This window comes from Nilaparvata lugens, chromosome 9, assembly GCF_014356525.2.
Source record: "Nilaparvata lugens isolate BPH chromosome 9, ASM1435652v1, whole genome shotgun sequence".
Classification (NCBI taxonomy): Eukaryota; Metazoa; Arthropoda; class Insecta; order Hemiptera; family Delphacidae; genus Nilaparvata; species Nilaparvata lugens.
Window position 1 is genome coordinate 16668857 of NC_052512.1, and position 15767 is coordinate 16684623.

At 34.6% G+C, this 15767-nt stretch overlaps 1 protein-coding gene across 10 annotated transcripts in view; it reads left to right on the forward strand.

The window, feature by feature from the left end:
* Nucleotides 1–7286: 7286 nt before the first annotated feature.
* LOC111053289 (protein groucho) overlaps nucleotides 7287–15767 on the forward strand; it is a 107339-nt gene continuing 98858 nt past the window's right edge. For all 10 annotated transcript variants that reach the window (XM_039435571.1, XM_039435563.1, XM_039435569.1 and 7 more), the window contains exon 1: nucleotides 7287–7501. In XM_039435571.1, coding sequence (XP_039291505.1) covers nucleotides 7463–7501 — 39 coding nt within the window. In that variant the 5' untranslated portion in view covers nucleotides 7287–7462. The remainder of the gene's footprint in view (nucleotides 7502–15767) is intronic.

A 15767-nucleotide genomic window follows, 5' to 3' on the forward strand; every position in this document is an offset into this window, starting at 1 on the left:
TTTTATGTATAGCTTCAATAAAAATCGTTGGAGCCGATCCGAGAAAATCGCGAAAAACCCTTTTTTGACAACATTTTCGCCATTTTAGCCGCTATCTAGAATCGCATTCGATCGAAATTGTTCGTGTCGGATCCTTATATTGTAAGGACCTTACGTTCCAAATTTCAAGTCATTCGGTTATTGGGAGATGAGATATCGCGTACACAGACGCACATACACTTATACACACACACACACACACCACACACACCACACACACACACACACACACACACACACACACACAACACACACACACACACTCACATACAGACCTTGAAACGTATATATATTTAGAATTTGGGGTACCATAATTTTTTTCGGAAAGCAATACTTTCCTTACCTATGGTAACAGGGCAAGGAAAGTAAAAATTTGTATCTGGGTTGATCAGTAAATGGAATGGATTACTATTATTACACTTGAAGAATGATTAATTAATTGAGAAACATTTAAAAAACTTGCTAAATTTGATGCCAGAAAAATCACAAATATAGAATATCTATACTATAGAATATCTTGCTTCAATATCGATTTATTTGGAATTTATCAAATATAAAGTATCCAATTAAACATTTCAAATTTTTAATTTTGAACATTATTTGGACTGGCCAAATAATAAGATTAAACTAATAATTTTCATCATTAAACGAAAATCCTAATAATTTATGAATAGCAGCGCTTACCGAATTTTCATCTATAGTGAGGTCCACGTTATAATGGCAGTGGAGAAAGATAGGAGGAAAACGTTGCCGAACCTCTGTCTTGTTAATGCCTTCTATAGACGGTAGCTGATACAGGTTTATAGATGTAATATTAACTGTTCATTCTCGTTCAAAATGATCAATTATATTTTATTGAGCAAGAAATTATATTTTCCAATAATTTTACAATGAGTTTTCATAATTAAGATGATATATTTTGTTAATCCATTAATAATTCTACATTATTGAAAGACGATTAGACAACAGAGCAGAGCGAGTAAGAGATAGTGCTATCCGCTTTGTTGAATGATAGACAAGGATAGCAATACCATTGCTAATCAAACACTGCCATTATAACGTGGACCTCATTATTAGGCTATGCTACAGAGTTATACATTGGGAGAAAATCTATGATTGGGTGTTGTCCATGAACCATGATCATTCTTTTTTGACCGAAGCGAAGCTGAGGTCTTAGTTTCGACTCGATCGGCTTTTGTCTGTTTGTTTGTTTGTTTGTACCGCAGTTATTGTCCGATTTGGATGAAATTTGGTATACAAGTTCTTTGAAACAAGGCGCAGAAACGTATGTGTAACGATTTTTGGTAAGACCTCCGGTTTTTTGGTAATATTTGAAAAACCAAACTAACCTCAATCCAGAAAGGATGTGTCTTTGAACATAGAGCGATTCATTATCATACTTTTTCGCATCTATTCTAACGAGAACATGGCGGGTGAGTCGGTTTAACCGTGGTCTGTCACTCTGTAGGACCCAGGTTCAATTCGCGTTCCTGCCAGATTTTTTTTGCAGATAATACTAATATTGTTTTATCTTATTCTAAAAATATATCATAATAAAATAAACTATTATGTTGAGATAGAATAATTAAATTGAATCATCTTATTATTATTATTATTATTATTATTATTATTATTATTATCATTATTATATTATTATTAGATTGATTTAACAAACTAATTGGATAAATTATTTAAAAAAATCTTTATTATATTGGAGTCCAATACTGCAGTTGAGAGAAAAATGTGTATGTAAGTATAAAGGTAATTTTTTCCTTTTTGTGTAGTTGAGAAGTTGATATTGTGGTAATTATTAACTTGAATTAAAAAGACCAAGAAATTGTCAAAAAACCACAGATTTATTGATACTTAGAAATACCGGTTTCGGTAATTACACCATTGTCAATCTCCGATAAACACTGATAATGACCGAAACCGATCTTTGTGAGTATCAATAAATCTGTTGTTTTTTGACAATTTCTTAGTTTTTTCATTTAAAAGGTATGTATTTCATATAAAAGTACTTCTTGATAAGTCCGGTGTCCCTGGAAACAGTGTCTCTAACACTTTCAATGGAGAAAATAATAGATGACAATCATGGCTAAATCTTCACAATATACTGTACTTACTGTACTGGCCCTTTTCATCAGATTGAAAGTTGTATTCATGAGCGAGGTCTACTGTTTGCAGAACTACTAGTATATTATTTGGGTACATAAGAGAAGTCCCGAACCAATTTCTTCATGCAAAATTTCCTTGTGCTAGATACAGAGTGGCCCAAAAACCTCGTATTTTCGGCTCATTTTCCAGTTTTCAGCTATTTCTGTCAAATCTTGTAATCGGACAGAAAAATTTGCTCTTGCCTTGTTTTTAGATTATAAAATTCTGGATAAAATGAGATCATTCGGAATTCTCTATCTCCAACAAGTACTGAGTTATGATTTTTCAAAAATGAGTGAAATTTGAAGAAAAAAATCAATTGTGATGAATTTTATATTTTGATCAACAATATCTTCTGATTGTTACCACTTAGATGTATAATTCAAAATCCCTCTGGGCGTATTTTTGTGCTCTACAATCTGAAGATCAGGTAGAGCGCTCGATCTCATATAGATTTCCAGGTAGCCTACACCTGACAACATTGCTCCTTTGTATTGATCAAGTTATGATTTTTATAATAAGGGGTTACCGTGATACATAGCTTTGAATATAGAAATTGGCCATTTTTTGTGATTTGGAATGTGGGCTTAAGTACACTCAACAATAAATTTCGAAATATCAATGTTAGGAGAATGTAGTTGATGATGATGGTTGAAGCTTAAAATTAGGTGTTTTTCACAAAACAAGGAGCATTGTTGTCAGGTGTACCTGGAAATCTATATGAGATCGAGCGCTCTACCTGATCTCAGATTGTAGAGCACAAAAATACGCCCAGAGGGATTTTGAATTAAACATCTAGGGGCCGTTTGCACAGTGACAGTTTAAACTAAATTTCTTTTTAAAGTGGATTAAATCCGTATCAAGTCTCGTTTGTTATTATTTGTTTCATTTTGAGTTTAAGCCAACAGCTGATTAAATTCAGTTTAAGCTTTGACTGTGCAAACGGCCCTAAATGGTATAAATCAGAAGATATTGTTGATCAAAATCTAAAATTCATCAAAATTGATTTTTTCTTCAAATTTCACTCATTTTTGAAAAATCATAACTCAGTACTTGTTAGAGATAAAGAGCTCCGAATGATCTCATTTTATCCAGAATTTTATAATCTAAAAACAAGACAAGAGCAAATTTTTCTGTCCGATTACGAGATTTGACAGAAATAGCTGAAAACTGGAAAATGAGCCGAAAATACGAGGTTTTTGGGCCATTCTGTATCTAGCATAAGGAAAATTTGCATGAAGAAATTGGTTCTGGACTTCTTTCATGTACCCAAATAATATATTTAAAAATCAGAACCACAATATAAAATTGCATGCATCAATGTATATAGTGACTGGACTAATATTGGCAGCTAGAAAAGGATAGTACTACCTGCTATGTCGAATGATAGACAAGGATAGCAACATCAAAGGTAATCAAATACTGTCATTATAACGTGTACCTTGATTAGTGTATACCAACAAAATTTACTTATAGGAAGGCTTACTTCCGTATCATAGTTCGTAAATACCATTTAATGAGCAATTAAATACCTATAATTAAGGTATCTAATTGCTCATAAATTATATCTATATCTAATATATATATATATATTATATATATATATATATATATATATATATATATAAGCGAAATGGCACTCACTCACTGACTGACTGAATCACTCACTCACTCGTAGAACTAAAATCTACCGGACCAAAAACGTTCAAATTTGGTAGGTATGTTCAGTTGACCCTTTAGAGCGCACTAAGAAATCTTTTGGCAATATTTAACTCTAAGGGTTTTTAAGGGTTTAAAGTTCGTCTTTTAGCATGTATATTCTTCTTATTCTCTTTATTATAATTGAAAAAAGGCCATACCATATGTTAATATAGAACTATAATCTAGAGAGAGTACCTCTTCGAAACAGTTGTTAACTGGTAACTAAATTAATAATTTCGTCAGGTTGGCATTAAGTTGAGTTGACTTTGTTAGGTTGGCACCAAGTTGAAGATTGAAATGCATTTATCGCGGAAAAATTGATTGGGCACTGCTGATTCAATCAGAGGGAATATTATATTACTAGCCGTCAGGCTCACTTCGCTCGCCATATCCGTTTAGCCAGACGTTTGTTTAGTCTGGACCCCCAACTGGATCGTCCTAACATATGATAAAAATGCTCAAATGAAAAATGCAGGCGAGCGAAGCGAGCCTGCTGATCTCATTCTTGGACGATCCAGTCGGGGGTCCAGGGGGTGGAGCCCCCTGGCTAGACGGATATGGCGAGCGAAGCGAGCCTGACGGCTAGTTTATATATATGATGCTCCTCTTCCTACTCCTCCACCTGTTCCAACTCCTCATCCTCCTCCTCATCCTCCTCCAAAACTTCCTACCCTCCTCCTCCTCTTTCCCACCTCTTTCACTCCTCATCCTACTCCTCCGCCTCTTACCCCTCCTCCTCTTACTCCTCCACCTCTCACCACTCCTCCTCCTCCACCTCCACCACCTCCTAACCTCCTCCTCCTCCTCATAACCTCCTCCTCCTCCTCCTCCCACTTTTCCTACCAATCCTCCTCCTCTCATTACACACACACCTAGGATTCATAGGGTAACATTCTTTAGAAAAAACCTCCACCTCTTAACCCTCCTCCTCCTACTCCTCCTCCTCCTCCTCCTCCACCTCCTCCTTCCTTCCTCCTCATCTTACTCCTCCTCCACCAACTCCTCTACCTCCTAACCTCCTCCTCCTCATCATCCACCTCCTACCCTCCTTCTCCACCACCTCCTCCTCCTTCTACCCCTCCACTTTTTGGTAGAGAGTTAGTGGGGAGGATATTTTTAATATTCTTTCCGAAGAATGGACATTGATATGTCCAAAGCTCCGCCAATTTATGTAGATGCATTAACAATATGATTATTATCTATAGTTATTATATTACAAATTGCTTTTTCCTACAGTTACGTTGAAAAGTGGCCATTGCTGCACTGATTACAGAACGCAAAGAATCACTTTCCGCTCTAGTGCGGGAAAAATTTTCTGCACTCCAGATTTGCAACATGGCAACGCAAAATACTTAGTAGGTTATATGGAGCAACAGTGCAGCAAAATCAAAATGAAGTTGGTAACAGTGACTGCTGTGGCTGCTATAGTGAGCAGAGGTGCAACCAAGCACAACGCGCAAATTATTAATCATTATTATAACCAAGGACAACATTTTTATTCAATTTGACAATAATTAGGTTTTTATCAATAATAAAATTACACAGAAAACATTTGATGGATTTCAGGCAATTTTACCCATAATTACCCACTTTTCATATTCAATGGTAACTGTAGGAAAAACTTAATGTGAAATACGTGCGCAAAGTTCCTCTGCTGCACTCAAGAACCATTCCGCCCTCGCCTACGGCTCGGGCGTAAACGTTTCTTTCGGTGCAGCAAACTATCACTTTGCGCACTAGTTGCACAAATAACTATTTCATATCATATACAGTTCAATAATATTTTCTTAGTCTATATTATGTAAATTCATCTATAATTTTGCTGTATTGTAAGCTATTGTATATAAGTGTATAAGCCAGTATATATTGTAATCTACATAAATAAAGTAGGCTACTCAATCAATCAATCAATCCACCTCCTCTCATAACACACACACCTAGGATTGATAGGGTAATATTATTTAGAAAAAATCGTACTTATTTCCAAAAGTAATGATAAAAATAATTCATTGAAAATAGAGGTATTCCCTCTCGCTCTCTGCGTGTCAACGAGTCTCGTAAACTCACACAAAGCTGGCTCGTGCGCGTTGGTGAGTGTGCCTGTGTCATTGTGTGAGTTGTTTAATAGTGATTGAGGGTGAGGATTCGGCACTAGTGTCAGTATATCTATATATTATTATGAGTCTGTGTGTTGGTGTAGAGGATGTTGGGATACGATAGCTGGATATATATATATGTAGATATAGAGCTCTATATCTATTGTTTGTTGTTGTTGTTCTTCTTCTTCTTCTTCTTCTTCTTCTTCTTCTTCTTCTTCCTCGTCTTCCTCCTCCTCTTCTTCTTCTTCTTCTTCTCCTCTTCTTCTCTTCCTTCATCCTCTTCCTCCCTCACCCTCCTCCCACCCTCTTCTTCTTCTTCTTCTTCTTCTTCTTCTTCCTCTCCCTCATCATCTTCTTTCTCTTCCTCTTCTCCTCATCCTCCTCATCATTCCTCTTCTTCTTCTCCTTTTTCTTCTTTTTCTATTTCACCTTATCCTTGTCATCCTACATCCATAGCTATATATTATATGAAGCTATAGACTGCTATATATAGCTCTTCTCTTCTTCTTCACAACCTTCTCTTCCACCTTTCATCTCCACAACACAACCATAGCTATATAGATATGTAGATAACTATAGCTTTAATATATCTTCTTCTTCTTACCCTCTCCTTCTTCTCCGTCACCATTTCTTTTTCTTCTTCTCCTCCTCCTTCTTCTTCTTCTTTTTCTATTTCACCTTCTCCTTGTCCTCCTATATCTAAAGCTATATATTTATGTAGCTATAGGCAGCTATATATAGCTCGTCTTCTCCTCTCTTCCTTCATATCTAAATATCTATATAGATATGTAGCTATAGATAACTACAGCTACATATCTATATAGATGGAATAGAAGGAGAATACGAAGAAGAAGAGTAGCCTATAGCTACATAAATATATAGCTTTAGATATAGGTTGACAAGGAGAAGGTGATATCTGTTCCTCTTCTTCTTCTTCTTCTTCTTCTTCAACCCCTCCCTCAGCACGTATTCCTCCTCCGACTATTCCATCACCTCCTCAAAATCCTCATCATCAACATGCTCTGCATAGCTATGATGAACGGAAGGACTCCACGTGGAGTGCTTGTCACTAGGTGGTGGGGGGACCCTGAACCAGAAAGCAGCGTTCCCATTGGTCGGTTTCGATGTGGGGCTCCTTCTCACCAGACCACGTGGCCTATTATGCCATTAGGGCCCCCAAACCGCTCTCTGCCATTCCTACGCACCAGCATGCACGCGCACTCCCACCAACACACAAATCACACTTCGGAACTTCGACCGATGTTTGCCGAACTGTTCCGAAGCTCAGTCTTCACAGAACAAGCGTGAAAAGCAGTAGTGCTCTATGTTAGCGTCTTCTGCGAATTTAAATTAACGTGTTCATAATGTGTGGTTATTGGGCAACAATGTCGATTATTTATTACGATGTGTATCAGTTTGTGTGAAAGTGTTTGGTTGTGTGTGTTTCTAGTGATGAGGTGTGTTCTATGAACATGTATTCGGCACCGAGGCATCCATCAGCTGGGGTGAGTGACTGACTCCAACTTCTTTAAAGTGAGGTCCACGTTATAATGGCAGTGTTTTGTTTAGCAATGGTATTGCTATGGCTATCCTAGTCTATCACTCAACAAAGCAGTTAGCACTATCTCTTTCTTGCTTTCCTCTGTTGCCAGATCGTCTTTCAACAATGTAGAATAATTAATTAAGTAACTAAATATTTCATCTTTACTATGAAAATTCATTATAAAATTATTGAAAAATATAAATAAACAAAATATAATTTTATTGCCGTCATCATTACAATAGTTATGGACAACGTCAGAAATTATTATTGTTTAGCAAACATAGTCAACCTATATTATAACATGGAGGGTTAATGTAAGAAACACCAGTCAAAATAACATACACGTAAAATATTACATAGAAGAAATAACATGAATACTAGAAATAATAGTATAAAATAGTTAATCTTAAGAATAATTTGTTGAAATTATTTATTAAACATTCTCATTCCAACAACTTCATATAGTGAGGTCCACGTTATTATGACAGTATTTGATCAACTTTGGTTTTGCTATCCTTGTCTATCATTCGACAAAGCCGGTGGTACTATCCTTTTCTAGGTCCTCAACGATGCCAATTATGTTTTTGACAGTGTAGAAATATAATTAATTAATGCAGAGAATCGGCATCGCTATTCTTCTATCTTTATTCGCTGCCATTATAACGTGGACCTCACTATAGCAATGGATATTCTAGTCTATCATTCAACAAAGCATATAGCATTATCTCTGCTTTCCTCTGTTGCCAGATCGTCTTTCAACAATGTAAAATTGATAATTAATTGATAAAATATTCCATCTTTATTATGAAATTATTGAAAAATAAAATATATAGATAGCACTATCTCTTTCTCGCTTTGCTCTGTTGCCCGATCGTTTTACAACAATGTAGAATAATTAATTAAGTAACTAATTATTTCATCTTTACTATGAATTCATTATAAAATTATTGAAAAATATAAATAAACAAAATATAATTTTATTGCCGTCATCATTACAATAGTTTATGGACAACGTCAGAAATTATTATTGTTTAGCAAACATAGTCAACCTATATTATAACATGGAGGGTAATGTAAGAAACACCAGTCAAATAACATACACGTAAAATATTACATAGAAGAAATAACATGAATACTAGAAATAATAGTATAAAATAGTTAATCTTAAAGAATAATTTGTTGAAATTAATTTATTAAACATTCTCATTCCAACAACTTCATATAGTGAGGTCCACGTTATTATGACAGTATTTGATCAACTTTGGTTTTGCTATCCTTGTCTATCATTCGACAAAGCCGGTGGTACTATCCTTTTCTAGGTCCTCAACGATGCCAATTATGTTTTTGACAGTGTAGAAATATAATTAATTAATGCAGAGAATCGGCATCGCTATTCTTCTATCTTTATTCGCTGCCATTATAACGTGGACCTCACTATAGCAATGGATATTCTAGTCTATCATTCAACAAAGCATATAGCATTATCTCTGCTTTCCTCTGTTGCCAGATCGTCTTTCAACAATGTAAAATTGATAATTAATTGATAAAATATTCCATCTTTATTATGAAATTATTGAAAAATAAAATATATAGATAGCACTATCTCTTTCTCGCTTTGCTCTGTTGCCCGATCGTTTTACAACAATGTAGAATAATTAATTAAGTAACTAATTATTTCATCTTTACTATGATAATTCATTATAAAATTATTGAAAAATATAAAAAATGAATATAATTGACCGAGCGAAGTGAGGTCTAAGATTCAAGTCGACGGTTTGGCATTTCTCTTAATGTTTAAATGTTTATATGTTGCGCATTTACGGCGAAACGCGGTAATAGATTTTCGTGAAATTTGACAGGTATGTTCCTTTTTAAATTGCGCGTCGACGTATATACAAGGTTTTTGGAAATTTTGCATTTCAAGGATAATATAAAAGGAGAAAGGAGCCTCCTTCATACGCCAAATATTACAGTGAAATTCAGACTATAGAATTATTCATCATAAATCAGCTGTCGAGTTGACTATAAATTGCATGCCATGACGCATGCAATTCAATATCTCAATTTAACTTGGTAAAAAATTAGCAGCTGTGTAGACTATAAATTGCATGCCTCATTTAATGCAATTTTTATGCACTATATTAAATAGGATGCAAAGAACTTATAACAGCGTGTCTGGGCGCCTATAGTAAGGTCCACGTTATAATGACTGTATTTGATCAACTTTGGTTTTGCTATCCTTGTCTATCATTCAACAAAGCCGGTGGTACTATCCTTTTCTAGGTCCACAACGATTCAAATTATTTTTTTGACAGTGTAAAAATATAATTACTTAATGCAGAGAATCGGCATCGCTATTCTTCTATCTTTATCCACTGCAATTATAACGTGGACCTCACTATAGATGTCTTATGGTTTGGGACGTCGTTATAACTGCGCGAGGTCTACTGTTCACAGAACTACTAGTTATTTACAACAAAATATTCCATCTTAACTAGTAGTTCTGTGAACAGTGGAACTCACGCAGTATTCTCATCCACAAGTACATGATTGAAACTATAGACCTTATGGAAATACAGCAATAGACTGGCTTCTCCACACATCACGTGTAATCACTTGTCAGCTGATTTATGATTTTCGGTCCTTAAGGTGTGACATTTTTGAAAGAAACACGTTTGCTTCCAATTTTGTCCTCTTAGAATCATTGAAAAAAACACAGCTGATTATGAGCTTTATAGAGCATCAAATTCTCTTCAATTCCTTATATAATTTCATGCTTTCAAGCATTTCCCTACGACTTTGCAGCAACTGTAGTGTTGTGTGTGACATTTCCAGTTTTGCAACAACTTACCAATCAATTGAGAATGGAATTTAGAGGGAATGTTTTAAATACAATTTTTGACTGTGCTCATTGTCGATGATTTCCTCTTATTTCCTCTTGAAGCAGGTTGCTGTTTGACTATATATTTCAGTACATTCCCACATAGCTCATATTATATAAATAAATATATTTGGCTAGTGTAGGCCTATAGTTCTTGAAAGAAACCCACCGTTTAAAGCTTGTAACGGGATCTGACACAATCCTCAACTTCCCTCTCACTCTATCACTCACTCCTCTCTCTCTCTCTCTCCCAGTTCCTTCCAATTTCCAGTGTAACCCTTGCATTTCTATGCTAACTTCTATTCTATACTATTGTGATTAATCTCTATTGTATTGCAGGATGGCTTAGAATTTCTATTGAATTTCAAAACTAGTTTTGTCTTATAGAAATGCATCAGAAGTACAGAAATGCAACAAAAGCCTATTATTTATAATACATTTCTATTGGAATACAATATTGTTCTGATTTCATCCAAAACTCCTATTAATCATCTTCTAAAACTTTGCTTTTTGCTTGGTTAGTTGGCTAAAACTCTGGCTAGTTGACGTTTCTGTCAATACCTTCTGTCCCGTACGTGTATAAGCCAGTTCTTCCCTTTATTATAGTATACATTAATCAAGAAATTCCTTTGTCTTCCGATGCTCACTTGATAATTATGTGAACCTTGCTTTGATAGACAAAATATAAGAGGAAATATTTTCTATCAATAATAAATTATATTCTTGAATCTGAATCAAGTCCAATACAGGCAGTTTCTGTAAAGTGTAATCAATTCAAGAATTAATATCGGGGACCGAACTTCGCTCTGGAGAACAAGAGCATAAAAAATGTATTACGAAAGAAGAAATTATAATAACATTCATACAGAAATGTTCTATCTAATCACAGTAAATTGAGATTAATTCCCAGAGGAATGTAAAATTTTCCCTCACAAAGGCCCAGTTGCATAAAAGCCGGTTAAATTTTAATCCTGATTAACTTCACGTGAACCAAATCAGAGAAGACCATTTCAAAAAGATGGATGTACTGGAATTAATCAGGATTGAAAATAACCCGGCTTTATTGCAACCGGCACTAAGTACCTGATTGAATGATTACAAAAGTTCAACAGTTGAGTCATAATCTTGACACAGTCCCACACACATGAACTCGCTCACTCACTTCCATCACCAACAGACGATGAAATAATTATTATCAGCTGTTTTCCCAAGGATGAATAATAACTATCCTTTTAATGTCCTCCAGCGAGTTTTCTCAGGTATGAGACCTAGTGCAATCGAATCTTAATATTATAAACCTATTATGTTCTGAATTTCGTGAAAACTGTTTTCGAGATCCGGTGCAATACAAAAATATGAACAGAAGTTGCTCGTTTAATAGTATAGGATTCCATATTTATTTAAGAATTTATTCCAGATTTCCTTCTTGGAGGATATTGGAAAATTCAATTTATAGTAGTATCTTGGCGATAGATCTTGTAATATAAATTCATTGTGAGCATTATTTTTCTTGTTCAATAAATGATAATAGTTTTATTTCCAAGATATATGGAATTGTTGATCGACTACTCGACTAATACCTTCCAGATACTATAAAAATATTTCCTCTCATATTTTGTCTATGAAAAAGAGATGATTCACATTTATCAAGTAGGCCTATCACATTCCAGAGGTGACTAGAAATAGAAATGTCAAAATTCTATAAATGATAAAAGTCTTATCTCTTAGATATTGGAAATTGAATTTGCGATTAGATTAGATTAGACTAGATTACTACTGCAACTTCCAAAGCTAACTGGATTTCATTACAGGAGAGCATTGTTGTCATGCTTCCTCTCCCCTCCCACCATCTTCTATATTGAATAGCTGTGATTCAAGTCATCCCGGGGTACATCATATCTGATTTTTGTATCTCATTGAACGAGCGTCAGCGAATTCTTACTTTTGACTTACTGAAGGCCAAAGTCGTTGTCCGCCTGTTTGTATGTTCTATAATAACTTTAGAAAGAACTGATCAATCAGCTCCAATTTTTGAACACTTCGAACCCCGTTACCAGTTTGTTGGACAACAAAATTGACTCACTCCTTCGTCCTTTTTCAGGATATATAGATAACATTGAAAGTGCATAAGAAAAAACTGTTTGATTTATAATATATAGTCAGTTAAAGAATTCAATATCGGGGGACCCAGCTTCGCTCTGGAGTGTAAAAGCCTAGACAATTTGTAACGAAAGATTGAATTTATAGTTTATATTTATTTATTCATATTATTCTCAGTCGTACAGTTATTACAGTTATATGAGGAGGCACAACAGGCTTATGCCCAAAACTGTCCCTTTTCAAATTCATACTACAGTCCAAATCAAAATCTAGGTTAAGCTACTATCACTCATCAAAATAACTATAAATTAATTCACACTTCAAAAAACAAAACACATCATCAATTACAAATAGATATACTATGAATTCGATTTAGAATGATATACGTTTGCTACAATATTTTTTAATATACTATGTACTATTCTACACTAACAGCATCTAGTTACTATTTTGTAATTTCTGAAGTAGGCCTAAACATGTTTTATAAAAAAAAGAGAAATAAACGAAAATAAAAGTTTTTCTTGCTGAACTATTCTTCTCGTGAGATCAGCTGAGGAATAACCCACACATGAACTCGCTCACTTAATTCCATTAAGGTATCGAGAGACGGCAAAATTTCCAGCTGTTTTTCCAAGGACATATTCATCCTTTTAATATCCTTCAGCGAGTTATCTCAGGGTTGAGACTTAGTGTAATCGAATTTTCATATCATAAACCTACTTTGTTCCAAATTTCGCGAGAATCGTTAGAGCCGTTTTCGAGATCCGGTCACATACATATATATATATATATATATATATATATATATATATATTATATATATATATATATATATATATATATATATATATATAAACATAAAAACATCTAAACATATAAACAGAAATTGCTCTTTTAATAGTATAGGATTGCATGCAATTACTGCAGTTTTTCTATCTATTCATAACATCAGCTGAGGCAATTTGGAAGCTATCACACAGTCGCTGACACATGATTTCAGCTGGTTAATAATATGCAACATAATTATTATTCACAACTTCTATATCAAAAATCTGGTGTGGCTCACTCACACAACTTTCCTTGACGTTATGAAAATTTATCACCTGATAGTGTTCACGCGCATCTCAAGTCTACTATTCAAAGATCCAAGCCAGCTGGTGACAGGACATATCGATGGAGACACACGAAGTCTGCTATCTCTTCATAGTGAATGATTTAATAGAATCAACAACAGTTGCCAACAGTCTGTTTTCAATTGAAATAATAACATTTTCTCGAATTTCGAGCTTATTTTCAATTTTAGGTGAAAATGTTACTAAACATTAATAATTGTATAGATTCTCATGCTCAATCTTTTCCACTTGGAATTTTTTGTTTAAATTGTATCTGAAGCCTGATAATTGGAAATCTAGAATCAAACTTTGCATAGATGGGGCGCAACTCCTGGAGTTTTTACAGATTTGGGACTTGTGGCATTTGATAGAGCTTTATCAATGACTATTATAGGTATAAAAATTTGATCAAAATCGTTGGAGCCGTTTTCGAGAAGAACCCTATTTTTGACAACATTTTCACCATTTTATCCGCCATCTTGAATTGCATTTGATCGAAATTGTTCGTGTCGGATCCTTATAGTTTAAGGACCTCACGTTTAAAATTTCAAGTCATTCCGTTAACTGGGAGATGAGATATCGTGTACACAGACGCACATACACTCATACACACACACACACATAAAGACCAATACCGAAAAACCACTTTTTTGGACTCAGGGGACCTTGAAACGTATAGAAATTTAGAAATTGGGGTACCTTAATTTTTTTCGGAAAGCAATACTTTCCTCACCTATGGTGATAGGGTAAGGGAAGTAACAAACTGATACGGGTTGAGATCTCAATGTGCGGTTTTCGCCATTTATTCTCTCTTGGAACTCTGTATCGAAATCATGTATCATGAATATGAGGGACAAAGATGTTGAAGTGACCGAGTAATTTTCCATTTCAAATAGGAACCTCAATGAAACCTACGGTCAAAATAATCTTGTAGAAGAAATATTTCCCTGTTTCCATCATTTTCACCAACTCTGTATAATTAATAGTTTCAAAGATCACAATGTTGAGCGAGCTCTCTAACCTAGTGGATCACTAGTATTTCTACGTTGCCTAAAAACATTCCTGTCAATATAGCAGAGAGATGGGATTAGAAAATGATGGAGGTATCTGCTTTGTCTATTGGCAGAAAACAAACTGATGCTAACTTTATTAGGTATGTGAATCTAGTGTGAAAAAAGTTTGGATGACATCAAAATATGTACAAGGGAGCCGATAAATTGAATACCTGTATTTTCTTCATTGCAATACGTTTATACACTGCTTGCTGTATACTATCAATTTATCGACAATCTATATATCGTTTATCGATATACTCGATACACTCCTCCGTTCCTACAGTGGACTGTGTTTTTTACATCTGACCGCTATCCACCAGTCCTGAGCGAGCCAGGACACTCAATATTATTATTACAAATACTCGTATAATATGAAATATCGGGGCACCAAGCTTCGCTCGTTATTTATTTATTGACTTCTGATAAACCGAACACAATTATTTAAAATGATTGGGGAAGGGCTAACAGGCACAGCCCAAAACTGTTTTTCCCCGAATTCTGATAAATACACTATAAATAGTCCAGAAAGTAGGTTATGTTCCATACACTTGAATTCAGGTTCAATTTTCTGTTTAAACATTTGAAAACAAAAAAATTATAATTTCGATTTTATACAAACCAAATTGAATAACAAAATAACACTCACTAATCACTTGAAATTGTCAAATAATGATCAACTTTGAATATTATGATATACTCTAGTTTAGGAGGATTATCTTGTCATGTCAACAAATCAGATTATGTTGATCAAATCGATTAAATTGTCCAGCTAGATAAAATTGTCTAGCTAGATAAAATTTCTCGCTGATTGATTATGATTACACAGCTGGAAATAATTCTGTCTCTCTCCCCCACAGGCACACGCATCTTCTGTTATCGAGAGACGACGAAATTATCATCTGTATTACAAGGATGAATTATCCTTTTAATGTCATTCAGCAAGTTTTCAAAAGAATGAGACCTAGTGCAATCGAATCTTTATATCATAAAACTACTATGTTCCTTTCGTGAAAATCGTTAGAGCAATTTCGAGATCCGTAAAACATAAATAACCAGATATAAAAATAGCCAGATATAAAA